Genomic DNA, 23,184 nt, shown 5'->3' with positions numbered 1-23,184 from the left:
CCACCTTTCATCCACTGTGTGCTCACCCTCTGCCAGTTTCTGGAACACAGAGGTGAAAAACCACGGTCTCTGTCTCCCAGAAGATCAAGGTCTAGTGAGAAACTCCCTTGGGGCCTTCAGACCATCCTGGACTCAGCGGGCCAGAGCCTGCCTACACTGACTGTCCAAGCCTCGTCTGCACCCCAGCTAGTCGGTCCTAGGACGGTGGCAGTGCCACCAACACCTGGAGGGTGGACAGCCAGGCCCTGGACAGGTGCACCTGTCCTCTCTGGGGCTCCCTCCCCATCGGCACTGGAATCTGGGGGTTGGTGGCCCGTGCATACCTTCAGACAGTATCCCCAACACTGAGGACCCACTTTCTGAGCCTGCGAGTCCCATCCAGGCCCATCCCTGTGTCTAACAGCATCCTATGTGCCTGGTGCCACATCGAACCATGTGGGCCCCTGTGGTGAGCCATGGGTGACAACTGAGTGTGTCCTTAGGCTCCGGGGCCCCCGACTGCCTGTCCCTGGCTCTGGGGGCCAAGGGAGTATATCCCACCCACCTGTGACCATCTCCAGGCCCTGGGGACAGAGATGATGCCACCCACTGCCTGGGTTGGCTCATGATCACTCACATCTCGTTGTCATGGAGTGTGGGACACAGTGGACCGACAGAGTTATTTTAAAAGGATGAGGCTCTTAATTCCGCTCCGCCGTCCCTGACCTCCTCCCCCGGCGTGGCACGGGCTGCCCACGCCACAGAGAGTCCGGGCGTCTTGGCATCCTGCCCTCAAGTGACCCAGGGACTGGCACATCCCCATCACTGTGCATTTGGGGGGTTGGGGGACAGGTCAGACACACACAGCTAAAGCCCCATCCCCAGGGTCCGGTGTGGTTCCCAAGTAGGAGCTGTGCGCTGGGGGCATTTTCGGTCAGGGCCAGGGACCCTGTGAAGTGCTGGGCACTCTTGAACAGCCAGGAGGTGTCTTCCAGAAATGCCAGTAGCGCCTCATGCGAAGCACCTTGAACCAAAGCCCTGGGCAGGGTGGAACCAGCGGCCTGGAGCACGGGGGAGGGGCGCCCTTCTGCTTTGGGGCCAGGATGGCCTCGCAGGGGTGGATGGTGGAGTCGTCTGTGGAGGAGGGCGAACCGTGGCGGACTGACAGGTGTGAAGGCAGGGCGCCGAAGGCCGGGGTCCTCAGCTGGGGTGCATGGCGAGGCCCGGGGAAGGAATTGGGCAATTGGCGAGCACGGCCGAGGAAGAAATCGCGTCTCTGTTTTTGCTAACCTCTAAGCGGACTTGAGCGTCTCCTGTTACCACGAACGAGGCAGTGGTGGGGTGTCTGGGGCGTGGCTGCCGTGGAAGCCGCCGGTGCACTCTGTCCCCTTTCGTTTGCAGCGGGTGGCCGGCAATCCCTCTCACACTCTCCACGACTTTGACGTCTCGGCTGGTTCTAGACCTGCCGTCAGCTCACGCAGAGCGCGCTCCCAGGAGAGTGGGCGAGGCACCACGTCACGCGTTCACTGTGCGGTTTTCTGAGGACCGTTGCGCCTCGCCTGGCGTCCTTCGTGGTCCTCCGCATAATTCTTCGACTCGTCAGCACCCGGGAAGGGGTCAGCGGGCCTCAGCAGACGGTCCAGTGGGGCCAGTGCTGCGGCCAGTGTATGCACCCAGGAGGGCCTGCAGGGGCTGGGGGTGGGGCCGGGCCGCGGAGCAGGGGTGTCTACGGGCACCCGGAGGTGACGGGGACATTCAGAGGTGACAGTCTCTCTGCATCACTCAGTGGGTGTTATCTGAGCTCCCGCGTGCTGGGGCTGTTCTCCCGCTGAAACGCAGCCACCAGCAGAGCCACTGGCACGAGGACACGACGAGCGTCGGTCGTGTCCTGTGAGCTGTGGCTCTGCTGGCCACGGTGACCACATGTTATGTCGGAAGTCGGAAGTAAAGAGAGCTAACACGTGAATCCAGACATGCACGTGTTGAGGTGAGGTTTGCAGTCACACCGCACCACCCCCCCCCCCCCCCGCCCCTCCAGGGCTGTAGAGCAAAGACCCCTCCCAACTGGGGTTCAAGTGCCGGCTCCACATTCACTCGCTGTGTGACCTTGGGCCAATTACTGAACCTCTCTGAGCCTCAGAGTGCTGTTCCATTAAATGGGGATGGTAGCAGTGCCTGCTGCATGGAGCGTCCGTGGTCATCAGTGCGCCCGTGTGCACAGCCAGAGTCCATGCCGCGGGGCCTGCTGGGGACACGGGCCCTCCGTCTCCAGGTCCTGCCTTCTGGAGGTGCCGTGGGGGAGGGCCCCTGGTGGGAGGCTGAGCAGCCACACGGCCGGGGGTCAGAGATCTAGGCTGGAGGGGAGGATTCTCCCCTTGGTCAGTCACCCACTTCTGCTTACCGGCCAGTGCTGGGTGTGGCTTCCATGCTCCCGCCCGGCTGGCCCTGGTCTCTGGTAGTTGAGCACTGCGGGAAGAGCTGGTCCTGGAGGACAGCCCTCGGTGAGGGAGCACTCCCCCAGCACTGCGGGAAGAGCTGGTCCTGGAAGACAGCTCTCAGTGAGGGAGCACTGCCCCAGCATAGGGCCATGCCCACACCTAGGAAGGACCCTGTGTGGCCTTGGAGGGTGGCAGCTGGTGTTTACAAGAGAGCCACAGATGGAGGCACCAGAAGTAACCACAGATCCTGCGTAGAGGTTGGAGGGGGATAGGAGATGGTGCCGGAAGGACCCACACACACCCTCAATCCGTAGCCGGGCCTGGGGTCTGGCAGCCTGCATCGGGGGGCCTCTCCTCGCCCGGGTCACGTGGGGCCTTATCAACGTCCCCGTGGCCCCTCTCTGGGGACGGGGCTGGTTCCATCCCCTTGACCATCTGCTCCAGGATTTCCCTGAGCGGGACCATGCCACCCCCATCCAGAGCTGTGTGCCTGTGTGCCCTTCTGCCTGCTGGGCATGGCTGGACGAGGCTGGGGTTGAGACACCGGGTGCCTAGGGGAGCAGAATTCCCCACCTCCTGAGGGGCCTGGCCCTTCTCTGACATGCTTCCAGCTTCACCGGCCCCTGAGAAACTGATCTGGAGAAGCCAGGGAATAGGATGGTCCCCAACATTCCCACCTGCTCCGCGAACCCAAACAAGATCAGGGCTCCACCTCTGGGGAGCGGGGCAAGGGGGCAAACGCTGAGCTCACGTGACCCTCTGTGTGCCCAGCAGGGCCTGGTGGGCGCGGCCTCCGGTGGAGGGTTGGCTACTGGCAGGAGCGTCTAGGCAGTGTCCCACCCCCCAAGTGGAGGTGGCCGGGCCTGGCTCAGCTTCCAGGAGAGGGGTCTCCTCTCCATACGCGGGACTTCCAAGCTGCTGGTGGGCCCCAGGTGCCACCGTGCTCTTATTTCCTCCCCTTCAGCGAAGACAGGGAGGCACACAAGTTGGGCAGCAGACCTGAGACATTGAGCGAGTCACGGAACGTCTCCCAGCCTCAGTCTTCCCATCTGTAAGATGGGTACGATTCTATGTTCCTGTTACTCAGCCTGCTCTGAGGGGGTTGGGGCTGTGGGTGTGAGGACCTCAGCTGGGGTTGTGCCTGAGTGTTGCAGGGAGGGAGCCTGTGTGACTTCAGTCAGGCTTCTGTCCACACCCCACGAAGGGCTGGAAATAAAACTGCAGTATATGTTCTTAAATTGGTAATCCAGATAGCGAAAAAGTTTGTAGTTTAGGTATGTCCTGAATATTTTAATTTAAAGTAAACCGGTGTAAGTTTTTGGTGAAAGTACGTGCTAGATATTTAGCGTACGTACGTTGCAGATAGTGGGGGGCGGGGGGTCTTGCTTTTTTGGTGATAAAATACGCATAAAAAGATTTAGCATTTTAACCGTTTTTGTGTACAGGTCAGGGTCATTAAGCACATACGCACCGTCCACACCATCCGTCTCCAGAATTTTCTCATCTTCCCCCACTGGACCTCTCTCCCCAGTGGACACGGACTCCCCAGCCCCACCCTGGCCCCTGGCGCCCACCTTCCGCCCTGTCACTGTGACTCTGACGACCGTGGGGGCCTCCGCGTACACGGAGTCACACGGTGTTTGTTGCTTCAAATACCATGCTGGTTTCTTTCACTCCGCACGGCGTTGGCAAGGTCAGGTGCCTCCACGTCGGAGCAGGTGTCACACTTCGTTACTTGTTGAGGCTGAGTAATATTCCGTCCTGTGGCTCTGCCACGTTTTGTGACCCACTTCTCCGTGGACGGACACGGGTTGTTTTCACCTTCCGGCTGTTGTGAGGCAGCCGCTGTGCACAGGGGCGTGCGAGATTCTGTTCCAGTCCTTGCTTTCATTTCAGTTCCTTTGGGCCAGATACTCATGCTAAGAAAGAATGCCGTTTTTCTGTCACTCACGGTGAACTGTGTCCCGTCCAGATCTGCAGCCCCCTCCCCAGCTGTGCCTGCCAGCTGGGCTGGTGAGCTGGGTGGAGGTGCCTGGGCGGTAGGCGGCCCCTGACTCAGCCAGTGGGGGGCGGGGGGGGGGACCGTCCTCCCCAGGCAGCGGGCCGGCCGTCTGCAGCTTGCTGGGCGGCGGGGCGTGCCTGCCCCTGCCCCTGCTTCCGCATCCCCGTCCTGCTCAGGACGCCCCCCCACCCCGGGGCTGGCGTGGGGAGAGGTCTCGCAGTGGGAGAGGCAGGGGAGCGGGAGGCCAGCACTGCTCAGCCACTTCCCGCCGAGTGACCGCGGGCATTCATGTCAGCGCCTACACCGCCCGCCGCGGCGAGGGAAAGAGGGGCTGCTGTGCAGATCGCGTCTAACACCTTGCACAGCGAGCAGCGAGCAGCGAGTACTCCCATCTGCCGCGGAGGCCGCCGGGCCTCTGTGAGAACAAGGGCGCCCTTGTGGGGAGCAGACTCGCCCCGAAAACCCCCTCGTGGACGCTGCCCGCTGTCCTGCTACCTGTGGGAGGGGTCGGGTCAGGAAGGTCTGAGGCCGCCACTCTGGGGCCGTGATGGCACGAAGCTGCGTTTCCTTGAATGCCGACACCAGACAAAGAGTCTCTCTGTGCGGTGTCTTCAGGCATATTTGTTTACTGACCCAGGTCCGGCTTGGGTGCTGGGCAGGGAGACAAGAGAAGGGAAGTGGAGGCCCCACCAGCAGGCAGAGTGGCCTTCCTGCCGCCAGGGAGGGTGGGCTGCCTGTGCTGAGTGGGTGTTGTGCCCCCGGGGGGCTTGGGAGGGCTTCCTGGAGGGAGACCTGAGTTGGCCTTGAAAGAGGGTGGGGCCAGGGGGAAGGGCGCTGGGACCCAGAGTTACTACAAGTGGCAGGCCACAAGCTGGAGGGGGACTGAGGAGCTGGGATGCCAGGCCGACGGCGCCCCTGACTTTGGACACGGCTACCAGGCTTAGTGGGAAGTGGCTGGGTCAGGGGGCGTCAGCCGAGCCCTCTGCCCCTTCCCATTCTGTCTTTTCAGCCCCAGGATTTATGGGGCCTGAGCGGAGACTGGGCCCGGGTCACCGTGAGCCCCCGTGGACTCCCTCAGTTGGAGGGTCCTGCCCGATGTTCCAGCCCAGCTAGGAGTTGGTGCCCCCTTTGCCTGTGGGGGGGGTCCAAGGGGGGAGGATGGGCAGACCCGAGGCGTGTCTTTGCGGGGAACACAGCAGAGAGGGTCCCTGAGCTGTACCCCCTCCTGCTGTTCCAGGTCGTTCCCTGTGGACACTGGAGAGGCCCCCTCAGCTGCCCCAGGCCCCACGGGAGGGTGGATGGGAGGGCTGTGCAGAGCCTCAGGCATTCACGCCCCACCGATGCCAAGCCGGCTGGCATGCGGATGAGCCCGAGGGGGTGCTCTCCTCAGCTCAGCTTGGGCCAAGCTCGGCCTGATGGGAGAGATTCCGGGGAGCACTTACCCCTGGGCCCCAAGAGAGTGCTCCCTGCCCTGCAGCCAAGACCTGAGGTCTCAGGTGCAGCAGGCACAAACCCAGGGTCCCCTTTATCCCCGACTTGTTCTGAGGTCATGGAGTGAGCTGTGAACCCTGAAGCAACCCAGGGGAGGCCCGTTGGAGAGGGCTCGGTCTCTTGGCCAGAGCTGCAGCCAGACTGATGAGGCCAGGCCCACGGCCTCACCGAGGCGCCCCCAAACCTGGTGCTCACTGGCAGGGTGGCCTGCCCAGGAGGTCCCGAGCAGGAACCGGGCGGCACAGAGAGCAGCCTTGTGGTTACCTGGTGAAACCCCCTTCTTCAGGAGTCTTAGGTGTTGTGGCCTTGGTGAGGGGTCTTTGATCAAGCGCTGCCTGCCAGGTAGCGCTCTCCAAGTGCAGGCTGGCCGCGAGGAGGGTGGCCTGAGTGGGTGGTTTTCTCCTGTGGGGTGGCAGCCAGGTGAGGCCAGGGCCAGGGCTCCGGGGAGTACAAGGTATTGGTGAGGGCTGTCCCGGTGTCCTGGGAGGGAAGGGAGAGACACCAGTGTGGGAGGGTGCCCGGGGAGCGTGTGGCCAGGTGGGGTTGGCCGATTCCCAGGGGAAGGAGATCAGCAGTTGGCACGCAGGCCCAGGTCGCCTAGCTGAGAGGCTGGAGGCCTGGAGGGGACAGGTAGCGGCTGTGGTGGCTTTGAGGGCCCCAGACAGCAGTGGGAATCCGGTCGTCGTCAGCAGGAGAGGGGGCTCCCAGGTGGGGAGCTGCCATTCTCCGTCCCCAGGAGAAACCCGACACCCCCATCCCCTCCCTGCCACCCCCGCCCCCCCCCCCCCAGCCTCAGGTCAGCATCCGGGATGGGCCCCCGCCCCCGGCTCCCGGCTCCCGAGCGCGCTTCGGGGCTGTGCTGGGGGGGAAGAGCGGAGGAGGGCCTGGGTCCCCGCCGGGAGAGGGGCCGGGCCGGAGAGGGGCCGGGCCGGAGGGGGCGCGGGGAGGCCGCCCGCGGGTTCCTGGGAGACGGGGCGGTGCCAGCGTGGCGGGGCGGGGGCTGCGGGAGGAGGCGCGTCCCCGCTGCCGGGAGCCGCGCCCTCGCCGTGCGCGCCAGTGCGGCCGCGGGGCTGCCGGGGCGGCGGTGGCCGCTGCTCCTCCCCGGCTCCTGGCCGCCTGCGCCGCCTCCGAGCCCTCCGGCCCGGTCCTCCGCCGGCCCCCGGCCGGGTCCCCAGGCGCCCCCCCCCCCCCCCGCCCCCGCCCCCGGTCGCGCGCCCCCCCCGGCGCCACCGCCCCCGCCGCCTGGGACGCCGCCGCTGGAGCCGCCGCCGCCGCCGCCGCCGCGCAGGGTCCTCGGGGCCACGGCGCGGGTGGCCTCTGCGGGGCCGGGATCCAAGCTGGGCGACCCCGCCTGGGATCCAGCCAGCCGTCCATCCCAAGCCATCTCCATCTCCCCGGTCCCCCAGCGCCCCCGTCCCCAGGCTTGCCACCCCTCCCTTCACTCCCTCCGCCTCGCCCCCTCATCCCCACCCCTGTCCCCCGTCACCTCCGCCTCGGCCCCATCTTCTGTCCGCCCTGCCCTGCGCTGCCCTCACCCCCCACAGGCGCATCTTCGCTCCGCTTCCCCGCCGCTTCGCAGCAGGTGCCCCAGCGTCCACCCCGTGGATCGTGGGTCCCCGTTCTCGCCTCACCCCATCGCCACCCCACCCCGTCCCCTCCTGCCGTTCCCCACCTCTCCCCTTCCCCGGGCCCCTCTCCGCCGGCAATCCCGCAGCGTCCCGCCACCCCTCCCCACCCCCCACCCCCCACCCCCCACCCCCCACCCCCTCCAGTGCCTCCCACCGCCTGCCGCAGCCCCCTTCCTGCAGCGAGCCCCCCTTCCTCTTCCGTCAGACCCGTCCCCTCCCCTTCGCCTGCCGCAGCCCCCGCGAGTCCCCGCTGCTGCCACCCCCTCCCCATGCCTGCCGCGCCCACTGCGGCAAGCCCCTTCCCCGCCAATCGCGTGGCCCTCCTCCCCCACGCCCGCCCCGCCTGCCGCAGCCCCCCGCGCGGCCCCCCTGCTCGCCGCCTCCCCGCCCGCCTGCCGCAGCCCCCGCAGCCCCTGGGCGCCCGCCGCGCCCACTGCACCAGCGCCCGGTCCCCTCCGCGCCAGGAGCACCGCCGCCGCATCTCCAGACCGCGCGCTGACTCCCTGGCTCCCCGGCTCCCGCCCCGCGGCGCGCGTCCTGGCCCGCAGCGACTGGCGAGGGCACCGGGGCGCCCAGCCTTTGTTCCACGGCCCCGGCGACGCAGCCCCTCACAGGCCTGGGGGGCCCACCCCTCCCACCCACCGAGCGAGGAGTTGTCCGCACCGATGCCCCTCGGTTTCGGGTCCCAGTGCCTGGCGGAGGCTCTGCGGCAGCACTGGCAGAGGGCCGCTTGGTGACGCTGTCATTTGCCTGAAATGGTGGGGGGGTGGGAGGGGGCTTTGGGTGGTCGGTGAGGGGTAGGGAAGCAGGTTGGGTCGGAAGCAGGAGGGGTTGTGGGTGTTGTTGGTGTGTAAGGGGGAGTAGGAGATCGTGGTTGAAATGTCCTTTGCAAGGTGCATCCGAGGCCACCCTTCTGGACAGACTCTAGGTGATCAAGTGTGACCCTCCAACAGGGACTCGTCAGGGGCAAAGGCTTCTGGGGGATGGGGGGCTGTTGAGAAAGGAAGGTCTGGAGCTCCGCTGTGGCCAGTGGCCAGGGAAGCTCCCTCTGTTTGCTCCGTGTCTCCCACCCCCAGTCGGCTGGTAGACATGCCAGGGGGATCCTGTGGCCACTGGAGCGACATAGGGTCCAGGAGCAGAAGTGGGCGGGGGCACTTGTCCAGGGGAAAGCCTTGGACAGCCGCTCACCCCCAGTCTGCCGGCAAAGCCCCGGGTAGGGTCCAGAGTTGAGTAAAGGAGAGGGGTGGGGAAGCCGCCCCCTTCCTGCCCTTCCAGACCCGGGCCTCTCCCTTGCTGGGTTTTGGTGCCTGGAGCTGGGCACGCGGCCCCGCTTCAGCCCATCCAGGGAGGCTAGCGCAGGCTAATTGTCGACAGTGACCTAGAGTGTTCTAGGGGTCGCTGGGCCAGGTGGTGCAGAGCATCGGGGCTGTGGCTTTAAAGACAGGTCAAGCAGATAGTCTGCATACTCCCCTGTGAGCACTAGAAGCTTCTGGAGACGTGGGCTTGGCATGGCGCCATCTTCCCTCTGCAGTCTCCTTGGGAGGGCTCTAGCGCCACCAGACACAGGTGGCTGCTGGGCTGGGCCTGGACACATGAGGTCCGTGTCTGGCATTGGAGCCAGTGACCACTGTTGGGAAGGGGCCTTGGGCTAAAGCATCAGGGTGATAGTGCTGGTGGGGGTGGCTGCTGGGTGGGGAACGCCTTTCGGAGGCTGCTAAGACGGGACAGCTGGGACCAGCGCTCAGCAGGTGGCAGAAGGGTGTGAGCCTTAAAGATGTTTAAGTCGTAGACTGATACGGGCTCAAGTGAAGAGAAACCGGGGGTCTGGGGTGACCCCGAGAGATCTGAATCTGGAGGGAAAAGGTGGACCTCTGGTCTGCCACCCAGAAAGAGAAGCAGCCGCTGATGGGGTGAGGGGAGTGGGTGCAGTACTTAAACCTGAGGAGCAGGAAGGGAGGGAATCTGGGAATTCGGGGGCGGGGCCTAAGGGAAGGAGCCGCAGGGATTGCAGGACGGGCGTACATCCCACCGTGAATCGGTGAATCGGACCTCCCTCCCGTTTCCCCAGAACCCCCGGGGATCGGGGATCGCCACAGGGAGGAAGTGTCCCACAGGCCAAGGGAAGTCCTGGATGTGGCCGGCCCGCTGTTGCAAAAACCGCAAAGGGACCGAGGGAGGAAGGAGGGACGGTCACCAGCCGGCCGGTGGAAGCGTCCTTGGGAAGAGGGGCCGGCGCCTGCCGGCGCGGGCGAGTCTTCGTTTCTCGGCAGGTGTTGAGAGGTGGGGGGGTTCGGGGCCGGAGAGGTTCGAAGCGACAGGGTGCGATTCCGTCGTGCACACTGCCCGGGGTGGGGGGTCCCCTTCTCTCCCGCAGACCCCCGCCCGGCGCTTTGGCTCCGACCGGGAGGGGCAGGCCCGCTCTCCCGGAGGCGCGGGGGTGCCCTGCTGAGCCCGCCTCCGGCCGGCCGGCATCCAGGGCCGTCGGACGATGTGCGGACCGGGCCGGGCCGGGCCAGGGTGGGCGGAGGGCGAGCGCCAGGCGCTGCAGCCCCTGCGTCTGCCCCGAGGCCGGCTCGCGGCCGCCTCGGCCCAGCCTGCCCGGGGCCTCAGGCCGGCGCCCGGGCTCTGGCTCCGTGTCTTCACTCCCGTGTGTCCGCGGAGGGAGGGAGGGCCGGGGGCTGTGCCGGGGCAGCCGGAACAGCACAGGCCACCGGGCGGCTGGACGAGGTGGCCGGGCAGGGCCGGGGAGGCTGTGGGGACAGTGCCAGGGAGCCCACGCAGCAGCCGCCCACGGCGGAGCTCCCTGCATCTCTCGGCGTCCCCCTCCTCTGCCCAGCCTCTCTGCTGTCTGCGTGAATGGCAGGCTCGGGGAGGGGGTCTGGGCCACCGGGGGACCGGGAGGGTTCAGGAGGGAGGGCAGCCGGCTGGGGATGCCGTCTGCCCCCACAGCCTGCAAATACTCAGGATTGGGCGGCCCCGGGCCCACATGAAGCCCGGCTGGCACCTGCCCCCTGCCCCAGGCCACACCCCTGGTTCGCCCTCCCCACCCCCACCCCCACCCCCCAGCACCACTGGGACCCCGGTGTGCAGAGGGTGCTCTCCGGGCCCCCACTGAGGAGGGGAGCTCAGGTTTCTCCTGGTTGGGGCCCGGGGACCCCATGGAGAGGACCCTCATCTTGCTCAGAGTCCTGCCTCCTGCTGGCAAAGGCACCCGAGAGGGAAGCATGGTAGCTGTTGTCTGGCCCAGCCCTCCCTGCCTGGAGGCACCTGGGCATGCCACCCCTCAGGAGAAGGGGCACAGGGATGTTGGCGGGTGCCCCCCCCCCACCAGGCCCGGGCTCCGACCCTCAGCCCCAGCTGGTCCCCACAAGGCCCGGAAAGGTCTGGCTCACCCAGAGGGTCAGGCCTCAGGTCCCCAACGGCCACACATCCCCCGCAGACCTGGGGCTCCCCTGGGGGTGGTCACAAGTGGTCTCCGGCTCCAGTCTGTTACCCTGAGGTCAGCCCTGCCCCAAGATGGGGGTCCCAGCCCCCCTCAGACGGACATGCTAGCATCACCTCCAGGCCCTGGGAGAAGGGGCGGCGGTCCTCCAGGCATGCAGCCCCTGGGGGGAGCAGGTGTCTGAGACCAGACACCGTGTCTGAGTGCCCCACCCAGGCACCTGCGGCCCCTCCCACTGCACCTGCAGGCCTCGGCAGCGCCTGTCCCGCCGATGGGCACGGAGGCCAGACACGGCAGCAGATAAACACAGTCCAACCTGGTGTGACCCAGTGGTCCCGAGAGGCAATTCGGGGCAATTCAGCCTCAGGATAATAATTTCTCTCTCCCCTCCACCCGAGGCCTCTCCTAGAGGCTGTCTGCACCCAGGGCTGCTGATTCTCCCCTGCGGGTCACCTTGGAGCCAGCCCCCAGCCCTCGGGACCCAGAGAACTCTGCCCAGGCCGCCGCACCCCCACCCCACAACTGTGCACAGGATGACCCTGCCCCCACACAGCCCCTGCCCCCCTCCCCCGTCAGACCCTTGCTGCCCAGGGGGCCCCAGGAGGGACCGCTCCCACAGCTTAGAGGCACGAAGTATGGCCTGCAGGGTGGGGTAGGGACGGGTGGGGAGGGCGGGGAGGTGGCCCGGTGGGCGTGGAGTCCTGAAAACAGGTAGCCTTGGCTTCTCACTGTGCAGCATGGACTGGACGGGAAACTAGTCTCTCTGAGCTTGGTGTCTCTGGCCTATAAAGTGGGGTCACAGCACCCACCTCCGAGCTGCTGCGATCGTAATACTGGGCCCAGCGGCCGGCGCAGTATGCACAGCGGTATAACCACAGGGCTGTGTGACTTAGCACCTGTCCTTGACCCCAAGGTGGGAACATGGATAGTGGTGCTGCCCTGGAGCCAAGGGCCAAGGCCGCGGCGTGAGGAGTGATGGGGGCTTTGGGGGCGCAGCGGAAGGGACGTCCGGAGACACCCGTGTGTCCTCTTGCCCCGCCCGCCCCCGGCAGATCTGTGTCCAGGCCATGTCCTTGCTGGGTTAGGCTGCCCCCCACGTGCTCTGGCATGGGGCGGGGGGGGGGGGGGGTGGTAAGGAGGCTCTGGTTGTCCAGCCCTGCCCATCAGCGACCCCTTCCTCCCTGCCCGTTCTCAGCCAGGGCCCAGGCAGGGGGGCACCATGCAGGCCTGGAGGCTTACCCTGGGGAGCCTTGAGTCTGGGAGCCCACCCCTCCGCACATACACAGGGCCCTGAGGCAGTTCCGTGCTGGGTCACAGATGTGACCTGAGCTGCTCCAGAGCCCCTGGGATGGCCCTCCTCACCTGCATGGTGGCAGCAGGGGGACTGAGGGGCCGGGGGGACCTCCGACATCCCTGCATCCTCACTTTATGACCAGCCCGGCTGCGTTTGTCCCAGACGGCCTGGAGGGTGGCCTGCGGAGGAAGCCCTGCTCCTGTGTCCCACGCTGGGGACTGCACCGCCTACCCCGGGACCCCCACTGGAGCTGTGCCCCTCCCAGGGTCCGCTGTTCATGTCCGCCCTGCCCAGGAGACCCCGCCAAGCCCCAGGGCCAGTTCTCCTGGTCCCCAAAGCTGTGCCTGCCCCCGGACCCATGCCCCAGCAGCCTCCCCGCCCCTCCTCCCCTCACGCCGGCCCCTCCCCACAGGTGAGCACCTGCGGATCTGCCCCCAGGGCTACACCTGCTGCACCAGCCACATGGAGGAGAACTTGGCCAACCGCAGCCGGGCTGAACTGGAGACAGCCCTCCTGGACAGCGGCCGAGCCCTGCAGGCCACACTCACCACCCAGCTGCAGAACTTCGATGGTGAGCAGGCCACTGGGGTTTGGGGACCACCAGACGCTGACACGGTGGGGAGCTGGGCACGAGGGCACCTCTGCTGGTGAGGCGGGGTCACAGGATGGGTGGGGTTATTAGCGCTCTGGGGCTGGGAGCTGAGATTTGGGGGGTCCCGGTAGCGGAAAGCTGCCCACATGCAGGGGCCCAAGCAGGGGACCCGTGAGCGTGGGGTGGTCTGCAGGCGACTTTGTCCACCCCGTGGTGTGCACGGCAACACACGTGCATGTTTGGGGAGATCAGGCCCATCCCTCTGTCCGCCCTTCAGAGGGTCCCTCTTGCTCTCAAGGTGGCTCCTTATCACTAGAGGCAGGAACAGGCCTTGCACTGGCCACCAGGTGGCCCGGAGCCAGGAACCGCAGTGTGACGGCCGAGCTCGGGGCGGGACACTGAGGATGGGGCTTCGGAGGGCCGGGTCTGCGCTGGTGCCGGGGCAGGAGGAGTTTGGGGCCCCGGGCGTGGTCCTCACATCTCCGGGGCAGCTGCTGTGCGTGGCATTCATGGGTCTCACACCGGGAGTCTCACGCCGTGTCTGGGCAGAGATCGAACGCCCTGGACCGTGAAGAGCGGGCTGGTATAACGACGTCCACGGTGGCCACCCCAGGGGGACGGTGTGGGCGCTGGGGTGGGGGGCCCCCAGGAAGTGACCTCTGAGCTGAGATTGAAGCCTGAGGTCTGACTGGAGGGAGGAGGTGCCCCGGCAGAGCCCGAGCTGAGACAGGAGGGAGAGTGTGAGCCTGCAGCTGGCAGACAGCCCCGAGTGGCTTTGAGGACCAGCCTGGCAACACCTGCAGCAGTGGCTTTCCTTGGGGGCCCGTGACCTCCGCCCCCTGCCTCCTTCCCACCATCCAGCAGCCTGGCCAGGAGCTGCCCGGCTCCCACCTGGGGTGCTACACAGGGGGTCCTGAGCCCTACAGCCCAGGGCCTTGGGTGGCGTAGATGTGGAGGAGCCTGAAAACCCCTGGGGGCCCAGGGTCCAGGGGCCTGTGCGGGGAGGGTGGCCACGGCTCTGGGGGCCGAGTCCGAGGGCAGGGGCCATGTGGTTACAGACTGCAGTCTTGCTGCTAAAGGGGGTGGGTGCTGTCCGGGACCCCGTTCTGGGCATACGGGGTGCAGGGCATCTCCCCCGAACCACGCCCACGCCCTGCCTCCCGGAAGGCTGCAGCACATCTGTCTGGGCCTCTGGGCAGGTCCCAAGGGCTACAGGAGATCCAACCCGGACCCTCAGGCAGGCCAGCTTCTGGGAGGCATGAGAGGGAGGGCCGGACACGGGGCTGGGGGGTGGGGGGGGGGGGGGGGCAACGCAGGGAGGAAAGAGCAGGAAGGAGGCGGCCCCACCTCCTGACTCAGAGGACCCTCCTGCCCCCCTTACAGGTGATCCCAATGAGTCCCTGAGGGCACCCTGAGCCTGCCCCCAGCTCAGAAGTGTCCATTGGAGGCCCTGAGACCCGAGAGGGGACCCCCATCCAGGCTTTTGCACCCCAGGCCACGGGGGGGGGGGGGGGGGGGCTTAGAAGCCCTCGGGGCGTCGGGGGGGCGGCCCCCCCCCCGCGGGGGGGGGGGGGGGGGGGGGGGGGGGGGGGACGGGGGGCCCCCCGGGGCCCCCCCCCCCCCCCCCCCCACTGGCCCAGATCACTTCCAGCACCTGCTGAACGAGTCGGAGCGGGCGCTGCAGGACACCTTCCCCGGCGCCTTCGGGGAGCTGTACACGCAGAGCGCCAGGGCCTTCCGGGACCTGTACTCCGAGCTGCGCCTCTACTACCGCGGCGCAAACCTGCACCTGGAGGAGACGCTGGCCGAGTTCTGGGCCCGCCTGCTGGAGCGCCTCTTCAGGCAGCTGCACCCGCAGCTGCTGCTGCCCGACGACTACCTGGACTGTCTGGGCAAGCAGGCCGAGGCGCTGCGGCCCTTCGGGGAGGCCCCGCGCGAGCTGCGCCTGCGCGCCACCCGCGCCTTCGTGGCAGCTCGCGCCTTCGTGCAGGGCCTGGGCGTGGCCAGTGACGTGGTCCGGAAGGTGGCCCAGGTGCGCTTGGCGGGCCCCCCCACCTCGCTCGGGGGACCCTTCGGCCCCGCCCCCCGCCGCTTTGCATCTCGGCCCCGCCCCGTGCCCCGGGGTCTCCTGGCCCGGCTCCCTGCCCCGCCTACAGCACGTCCCAATGTCCCGCGACTGAGCTCCGGTGGTGGGGGCAGCCGGGCGGTCCCATCCTCAGCCAGCCTGGGTCCCGTGCAGGACCAGAGGGGAGAAGGTGTGGGGCTAGATGCCGAGTCGACTGCGGGGTCAGGGGCCGGGAGTCGAAAGGGCAACTGGCTCGGAGGCCAGAGCAGGCCGGGGCCAGCAGGCCCGTCCCCTGAGAGACAGCTGGAGTCAGACCCCCTGGTGACAAACCGGGGAGGGGGAGGGCATCGGCCTCCGAGCCACACAGCCCTGGGTGTGAGCCGCCTCTCCGCCTCCAGCTGGCGTCCTTTAGCGGGTCCTCTGCCCAGCCCTGAGCCTCAGTCCCCTCGTGCGCGTCGCACACAGACCTATTCACGCTCCCCCGTGAGGCTTGGTGACGGCAGTGTTCCAGGGAGTCGCTCACTAGGACGGTAGCAGTTATTAGGATGAGTGGTCCCACGACCCGTGGGCCTGCTTGATCATCTGAGAAGAGAGGGGCTCCCCAAGAAGGGCCGGGGCCAGGCAGAGGTCCCACTGTGGGTGGGGCAGAACTGAGGCCTCCTGACTTCTGTCCAGAGCCTTCCAGCCCCGGGCTCCTTGGGGGGCTGGGCACGCCCAGCTGCGGGGCTGGGCTCAGGCTGCCTTGGCTCCGCAGGTGCCCCTGGGCCCGGAGTGCTCGAGGGCCGTCATGAAGCTGGTCTACTGCGCGCACTGCCTGGGGGTCCCCGGCGCCCGGCCCTGCCCTGATTACTGCCGCAATGTGCTCAAAGGCTGCCTGGCCAACCAGGCCGACCTCGACGCCGAGTGGAGGAACCTTCTGGGTGAGCCCTCGCTGCCACCACGCGCCAGAGCAGAGCAGGGACAAAGCCAGTCCCGTCCTCGGGAGTGCCTGGCCAGAGGCCCTGGGAGGAGGGTGACCCGGGGTCAAGGGACAGGGAGGCCATTCTGAGTGCAGGCTGCTGCCTGGGATGGAGCCCTGCGGGGTCCTAGTTCCTCGCCCTTCCCCGCTGAGCGAGGGCCCCCTCACGCATAGTTGCCCACATGAACGTGACCTAAGGCGGGCCACCGCATGCGGTGGGCCAGCCGGCCTGTGCGCGTGCCGACACGTGGGGGGCCCACACGCATCCACATCAATACGTGTGAGCTGACGCTGCTGACGTCAGGTGGGCCAGCGTGCCCGCGCTCCGGCACCGGTAAGTCCTAACTGTGCTGACCCCGCAGGCCGACCCGTGTACACGCTCACGTGTGCTGATGCGTGAGACTCACCCACATGTGTGAACTAGCACCCGCCCACGGTGGGCCAGTTCAGCATGTGCCAGCACACGCGAGCTTCCACACGCGTGTGCCCAACACGCGTGCATGCCGACACACAGGAGCTAACACGTTCACCCACGGACCCCTGGCCGGCCGGCACGCGTGCGTATCAGCACACGCGTGAGCTCACGTGTGGACACGGCCTGGCTGGCGTGCATACTTACCAAATGCCCTCTGTGCGTGTGCCCACGCCTGTCCCAGACTCCATGGTGCTCATCACCGACAAGTTCTGGGGCCCGTCGGGTGCGGAAAGCGTCATCGGCAGTGTGCATTTGTGGCTCGCAGAAGCCATCAACGCCCTCCAGGACAACAGGGATACGCTCACAGCCAAGGTGCGGGCAGGAGGGTGCAGTGGGCGTGGCGTGGCATCCCGGATGTGGCCTCGTGCCCCTGCAGGACCCCTACGGTCTTCTCCCAGGTCATCCAGGGCTGTGGGAACCCCAAGGTGAACCCCCAGAGCTCTGGGCCTGAGCAGAAGCAGCGCCGGGGCAAGCTGGTGCTACAGGAGAGGCCCGCCACGGGCTCACTGGAGAAGCTGGTGAGTGGTCCTCAGCCAGCCGGGCCCTGGGTGGACAGGGGAGGGGAGTGGAGGGCAGGCCGAGCAGGGCGCCCCGTGGTCTGACTCTCGCCCTGCAGGCCTCTGAGGCCAAGGCACAGCTCCGAGATGCCCAGGACTTCTGGATCAGCCTCCCGGGGATGCTGTGCAGCGAGAAGATGGCCATGAGCGCCGCCAGTGACGACCGCTGCTGGAACGGCATGGCCAAGGGCCGGTAGGTGCTGCTGCCTGGCTGGCCACAGGCCGGCCCCCCTTCGCGGTCTCACCTGGGCCTGTGCGGCCTGTGGCACCAAGTGCTGTGTGCGCAGGGCCGTGCCCGACCCCAGACACACGGTAGGACACAGGAAACCCTCACCCGGGCCAGCTCCCGGCAGCGTGTACCGTGCTCCGTGTGCCCGCGCCCCGCGACTGTGGGCTCCCATCGGCCCCTGAAAGGCCACTGGGGGTCTCGAGCTTGCCAGCACCTGGACAGGAGAAGAGGGGTGTGGGAGGGCGTGCCAGGGTATTGCCCCTTGGCAGGGACCAGGCCGTGACCCAGGGCCTGCCCACAGGTACCTCCCGGAGGTGATGGGTGATGGCCTGGCCAATCAGATCAACAACCCGGAGGTGGAGGTGGACATCACCAAGCCCGACATGACGGTCCGCCAACAGATCATGCAGCTGAAAGTCATGACCAACCGGCTTCGCAGCGCCTACAACGGCAACGACGTGGACTTCCAGGATGCCAGTGCGGGCGGGGCCCTGGGGGCGGGGACGGGGGCGGGGCCCTAGGGCGGGGCTGGGGACGGGGCGGGGCCCTGGGGCGGTGCAGGGCAAGGGTGCCCAGGAGAGATCCTTCCAGCCCCCAGGCCCCCACGGTGGCAGGGAGATGCTGCTGCTGTCTGGACACAGACACCAAGCAGCCCCCACCCGTGTGTCCCCAAGCACAGCTGGGCCTGGCCAGGATGTCCATACGGACCCGGCAGGCCCCGGGCAGGTCGGGGAGCTCAGGGCGGAGCTGGCACTGGCACAGCCGACCGCGGGAGGCCCGTGTGGACGGTTGCTGTGCCCGGGGTCCCCTCATGGTGGGGCGGGCCTGCTCGAGCCTCCTCTCCTCCCCAGGTGACGACAGCAGTGGCTCGGGCAGCGGGGACAGCTGCCCCGACGACCTCTGTGGCCGGAGAGTCAGCAAGAAAAGCTCCAGCCCACGGACGACCCTGACCCACGCCCTCCCGGGCCTGTCAGAGCAGGAGGGCCAGAAGACCTCCGCCTCCGGCTGCCCCCGGCCCTGCGTGTCCCTAATGCTGCTCCTCTCCCTGGTCCTCTTGGCCGCCAGGCCCACGTGGCGGTAACTGCCGCAGGCCCCAGGGACCGAGGCCAAGAACTGACTTTGCCAAAACGCAAAACAGACGATATTTAATTCTGCTGGGCCTAGAGGCCCGGGGGCAGGACAGGGAGGGACACTGAGGGGCCCCGGCTCTGGGACTGTGCTGGGGTGGGGCAGGGGGCCCTGGTCCTGCCGGCCACCCTGGCTTTTAATTTTATATGAGGGCCTCAGGTCAGCCGGGAACAATGTCCCCAAAAGCCATGTATTTCAGGGACCTGGGGGATGCCGGTGGCCACCTCCCGCCTGCCTGCCCGCACCTCTCCCCCAGCTCCCCGAGCAGCGTCCCGCTGGAGAGTGCGAGTCTGTGCCTTCCTCTCCTGCCTCCTCCTGCCGAGAACTTCCGGGCTCCGTGTGTCAGAAAGCAAAGCCCACCCCTGGATGCCTAAGAATCCCTGGGAGGGCATCAGGGTTTCTGCCATCCAGGGTCTAGCAGGGGCTTTGAGATTATGCATGAACCCTTCTGACTCAGCCAGGCCCCCGTGATGCCGTGACCCCCCCCAACCCCGCCCCCCGAGGCCCTCAGCGTCAGGGCGACTTCTAACTGGGAAGGCACCCTTGCCGATGAGTCTGTCTGGACTTTATTCTCGCCAAGGACTGGCTACGAGGGTCTGGGGCACACAGGTGGGCCGCCATGGGCACGGCCTCGCCACTTCTGGGCCCCGCCCTTGGTTGACCTTCACGTGAGGCTGGGGGTGCCGGTCCTGGCCATCCCGGGAGAGCAGGCTGGGTGCCCCCCCTTCAAACACGGGCCCCACGCCTGCACGGGGACTTGTGGCCGCATGCAGGAGGTGCCTGCCCGTGCCCTGCCTCTCACCGCCCCTAGGCCTGCGGCCCCCAGCTCGAGGTGGGGCAGGCAGGGCTGGAGGGGACACATGGCCACAGGACGCAGGGAGGCCGGTGAAACTTGAGCCTGGCCAGGAGGCCTGGCCCTTCCTGACCCCACCAGCTGCAGGGGGCCCGAGGAGGGGGGGGGGGCTTTGACAGTTAAGGGCTTTTCCAAACTTACATACATTCAGACGCTTTCCACCTGTTCACCCAGAGCTGCTTTTCAGCTACTCCCAGAGCTTGGAGGCACCTGGGCTTCCCGGACCTGGGCGCACCCCTGCTCACTCAGGCTGTCCGGGCCCGGGACCCCGCCATCCTCCCTCCCTCCCGGGCCCTAGCTGCTGTGGGTCCTGGGGAGGGGGCTGGACCCTGCCAGAGAGGGGCTCAGGCAAGGGGACCCTCACGGGTCTGTCGGATGCTGAGCCCCGTGGCTGGGCACAGCAGTCCTAGCCAGCACCGGGACCCGACAAGGCCATTTCGAGCTGCTCTGCCTTGCGTCCTGCGCTGGTCGGGGCCCCCAGCCCGTGTCCCGCCGGGCAGCGCTCCCCCACGGGCACGCCCACCTCGTGATAACTGTGCTCCTGCCACCCCAGAGGGCTGGGCTTGGGGCCTGCTTCCCAGCAGGCAAAGGCCAGCTGGACTCTCGGGGGCTCTGGGGCAGCAGCCGCCCACGTGCCCGGATGGCAGCCTTGGCCGCGCGTGGGCGTCCCCACCCTGTGTGCCTCTCTGGAGGGGGCGGCCCCAGCACAGTTGCTGGCCGGGCCGTAGCCAGGCCTGCTGTGTCCCCTTGCACGGTGTCACCTGGCATCACATGCTCTTGAGTCCTTGTACGAATAAAAGGTTGGAGAGCTCGTGTGGCTGTGGTGGCCCCATCCTGCCCAGCTCGGGGGTGAGCATGTGTCCGCGGGCTGTGCACAGCAGACGTGACTCAGGGCGGCGTCTTGGGGGGTGGGGGAGGGCTTGGACACAGACCGCGCCCGGCGGCATAGCCCCCAGGCTGCAGGGTCCACGTCTCGGCGGCCCGCCCAGTGCCAGCGAGACGGAAGAGGCCTGGACCCACCTGCTGTCTGCTCCTTCCCTGCCCTGGACACGCATCCTGATGCGTGTCCCAGGAAGGTTCCAGCTCCCGCCAAGTGGGGACCAGCTTTGTGAGGCCGGGCCTGGCTGGACATCCTGACGGTCCGGTCTGTTGCCACCTCACCAGACCCCACCAAGCGGAGTCCTGTGTCATCGCTGGGGCACAGCTGCCGGGCCCCATCACCACCCCCACGGGGTGCCCTGCGACCCGGTACCACACGCAGCGCGGGACCTCGTGACCAGCTCCTCGGCCAGAGCCTGGAGGCCAACACGGAAGCTGGAGCTGCCTTAAAGGGCCACTTTATTTGGGAACTGCGGCCACACTGGTGGGCCTGGCAGGCATTCAGCACAGCCTCTCTGTCCCCACGGGCCTGGAGTGCTGAGGAACCAGCGACCCGGCCCCGGCTCCCCCGGCCCGGGACTCTGCTTAGCCGGGCAGTGCGTCCTGGGAGGGAAGACGCGGCCCCGGCACGGGGGCGGGGAAGGGCCTCTCCAGGGCCTGTGGCTCCTCGATGGCCCCTGGGCCATACGCCGGCCTCCCCTACAGAACAGGGGCTGTGGGCTCAGTCGCCCACCTCCCCGGGGGTCCCGGGGTGGCCCCTGGTCTAGCTCCTCCCAGGAGGTGAGGGTGGGGGCAAAGGCCTCCCTCCCTGAGGGGGCAGGTGGGTGTCTCTAGACAGTCATTCGTGGCTGTACGTGGAATAGAAGCCTTTTAACCGGCGTGGTGGCTTCGGAGCCTCCGGCTTCTGGCTCGGCTTCTGGCTCGCCTCCTTGCCCAGATGCTTCGAGGTCTTCTGGAAGTTGGGTGTGCGCCCAGCCGGATGCGTTTTCCTTGCTGGGGAAAGAGGACCCAAGTGAGGTGGACGTCAGCACAGGACGGCTGACGGCGGGAGGGCAGGTGGGGAGGGTCCACCCCGCCCACAGCCCGCCAGGTGATGGTCGAGGAGAGGCCCCTCCCTGGCTCTTGGTCCCAATTCATTCCTCTGGGGAATCCAGGAAGCCACGACATCCGGACCAACCCCCACCCCCACCGCTGGCAGAGAGCGGCCAGCTGCCGCATAGCCCCTCGTGGCGGCCCGGGCAGGCCAGGGTGGGGCTCTGCAGGGGACACACGGGGCACACGCTCTGCTCCCGTCCAGGTGACACCAGCCTGCCTTCACCTGGAGACAGAAGTCACATTTATAATCAAAGTGCTAGCTCTCGTTCAGGATAGAGAACAGATTCTCTCACCCCATACCCTAGTGAACGTGGAAAGACTGGAACCAGGGTCTAGGTTCCTTCTGGAAACAAGACAGGTGGCAAGTCACAAGTCGGAGCCGTCGAGAGTGCGGGCCGAGGCCGGGGCAGGTGCCGCGGCCTGTGAAGGGCGGCAGTGGTGGCTCTAAGCACATCCCTCCACCCCTCACGCGGCCCTGAGGCTGGGAAACGTCTCTAGCTTACGTGCACTGCGGGGCCCCACCTGGGAAAGCAGAGAAACCAGCCAGCCAGGACCCTCTCGGGAACCTCAAAATACACAGCCACGTCAGCCACTGTCCCAAGCAAGAGTGACAAGCGGGAAAAAATACTGGGAAATGTCTGGCATTGAGATGTCACAGCCGCAAGGTGGCTCGACCGCAATGACCCCCCCCACCCCCACTCCCCACTCCACAGACACCTCAGGATGCTGGACGAGTCAAGGACATTTACAGAGTCAGGAGCCGTCTGAGGTCACCTGAGTGAGGGTCCCTATAGGCCACACGGAGTGTGGGGGTGGGGCAGACACAGAAATGCCCCTGGGGGATGGCGGGGGGGGGGGGGGGGCGTTGCTGGAGCCGACCCCGGGCAGCCTGGACACAGGAACAGCAGCTCTCTGCTGGCCAGACGGGCCGAGAGAGCTGTGTTGCCAGGGCTCCACCCAGAAACGGGGCTCCCCAGAGCACAGGGCTCCCTCTGATCACGGGAGAGGGAGTGACAAATCCCCCGTGATGGGAACTCAAATGAAAAACTACAACATGCCAAGAACACCCAGTGCCCAGAGCCATAGCCTGAGAACACGGGTAAGAGGACAAGCGGTCTACAAAGTCGGTGTTGTGTGGTATCCCAGAGAAAGAGATGGAAATCGTCAGGTTAGAACGCGTCCATTGTTTAGAAGAAAACAAAAGACTGGGGAAAGCACCAACAGAAGCTGAGGTGGGGACCCCCCACAGCAGGCAGGACCCCACAGGAGGCTAGGGACCCCCCACAGGACCCCTGAAAGCAGGGAACCACCCACAAGAGGGAGGGACGCCCACAGGAGGTGAGGACCCCCCCACAGAAGGCAAGACTCTACAGGAGGCTAGGAACCCCCTACAGGAGGTAGAGACCTCCTCACAGGAGGTGGGCACCCCCCAGGAGGCAGGGACTCCCCCCAGAAGAGGCGGGGACCCCCCAGGAGGTGGGTTGGCAGTAATTCCAGGCCTCCAGGTGGGTGGGTGGGGGTGGGCTGAGCCCCCCCATAGAGATAAAGCCCCACTGCAACGGTCCCCTGGCTGTCAGCCTGACTGCGGCCCCCAGGCTACGGAAGACCTTGCGGTTTGAGTCCCTCAGGATGAAATTCTGGAAAAGGCGAGTCTGTAGGGAGGGAGCACAAGAAGCAGCTGCCAGGGGCTGGGGGAGAAGAGGGCACGAAATAAATGGTGCTGGGCCACGGACCAGTCACAAGGGGAAAGAGAAAACAGGGCCCCTACGTCACACTGGCAACAACAAATCTATCGGGAAGGAATACGGACAAAAATGTGGAAAGCGACACTTCGGAACACGGGCAAGACAACAGGACAGCGCGAGCTGAGGGTGAAGCGACCTTTCCCAGACACGCAAAGATGAGGTGGCCCGCCGCGGCCGCGTCAGCGTTCGGTCCTGCACCAGAAAGACCAGACGTGGAAATGCAGGCCGTGGAATATGTAAGAAGCTTCTACCATCAAGGGAAAAGGCAATCGCGTAGAAAACTGTGGGCAAAGAGCACACACACACACACACAGAGCTAAATCACAGACAGGGG

The 23,184-nt window shown here is 66.7% G+C and overlaps 2 protein-coding genes across 6 annotated transcripts in view; one reads left to right on the top strand and one right to left on the bottom strand.

Annotated features, from left to right (window-relative positions):
* GPC1 (glypican 1) overlaps positions 1 to 19,958 on the top strand; it is a 28,269-nt gene extending 8,311 nt beyond the window's left edge. The window contains exons 2-9 of the mRNA XM_049614547.1: positions 12,687 to 12,845; positions 14,507 to 14,898; positions 15,686 to 15,851; positions 16,546 to 16,676; positions 16,763 to 16,882; positions 16,981 to 17,114; positions 17,452 to 17,627; positions 18,002 to 19,958. Coding sequence (XP_049470504.1) covers positions 12,687 to 12,845; positions 14,507 to 14,898; positions 15,686 to 15,851; positions 16,546 to 16,676; positions 16,763 to 16,882; positions 16,981 to 17,114; positions 17,452 to 17,627; positions 18,002 to 18,231 — 1,508 coding nt within the window. The 3' untranslated portion in view covers positions 18,232 to 19,958. The remainder of the gene's footprint in view (positions 1 to 12,686; positions 12,846 to 14,506; positions 14,899 to 15,685; positions 15,852 to 16,545; positions 16,677 to 16,762; positions 16,883 to 16,980; positions 17,115 to 17,451; positions 17,628 to 18,001) is intronic.
* Positions 19,959 to 20,446: 488 nt separating this feature from the next.
* The window catches only part of ANKMY1 (ankyrin repeat and MYND domain containing 1), a 44,960-nt gene continuing 42,222 nt past the window's right edge, over positions 20,447 to 23,184 (bottom strand). For all 5 annotated transcript variants that reach the window (XM_049614539.1, XM_049614542.1, XM_049614545.1 and 2 more), the window contains one exon: positions 20,447 to 21,003. In XM_049614539.1, coding sequence (XP_049470496.1) covers positions 20,849 to 21,003 — 155 coding nt within the window. In that variant the 3' untranslated portion in view covers positions 20,447 to 20,848. The remainder of the gene's footprint in view (positions 21,004 to 23,184) is intronic.

The sequence above is a fragment of the Panthera uncia genome, assembly GCF_023721935.1.
Source record: "Panthera uncia isolate 11264 chromosome C1 unlocalized genomic scaffold, Puncia_PCG_1.0 HiC_scaffold_3, whole genome shotgun sequence".
Taxonomy (NCBI): Eukaryota; Metazoa; Chordata; class Mammalia; order Carnivora; family Felidae; genus Panthera; species Panthera uncia.
Note: the sequence above shows the minus strand (reverse complement) of the source record. Positions and strands in the feature narration are given on the sequence as shown.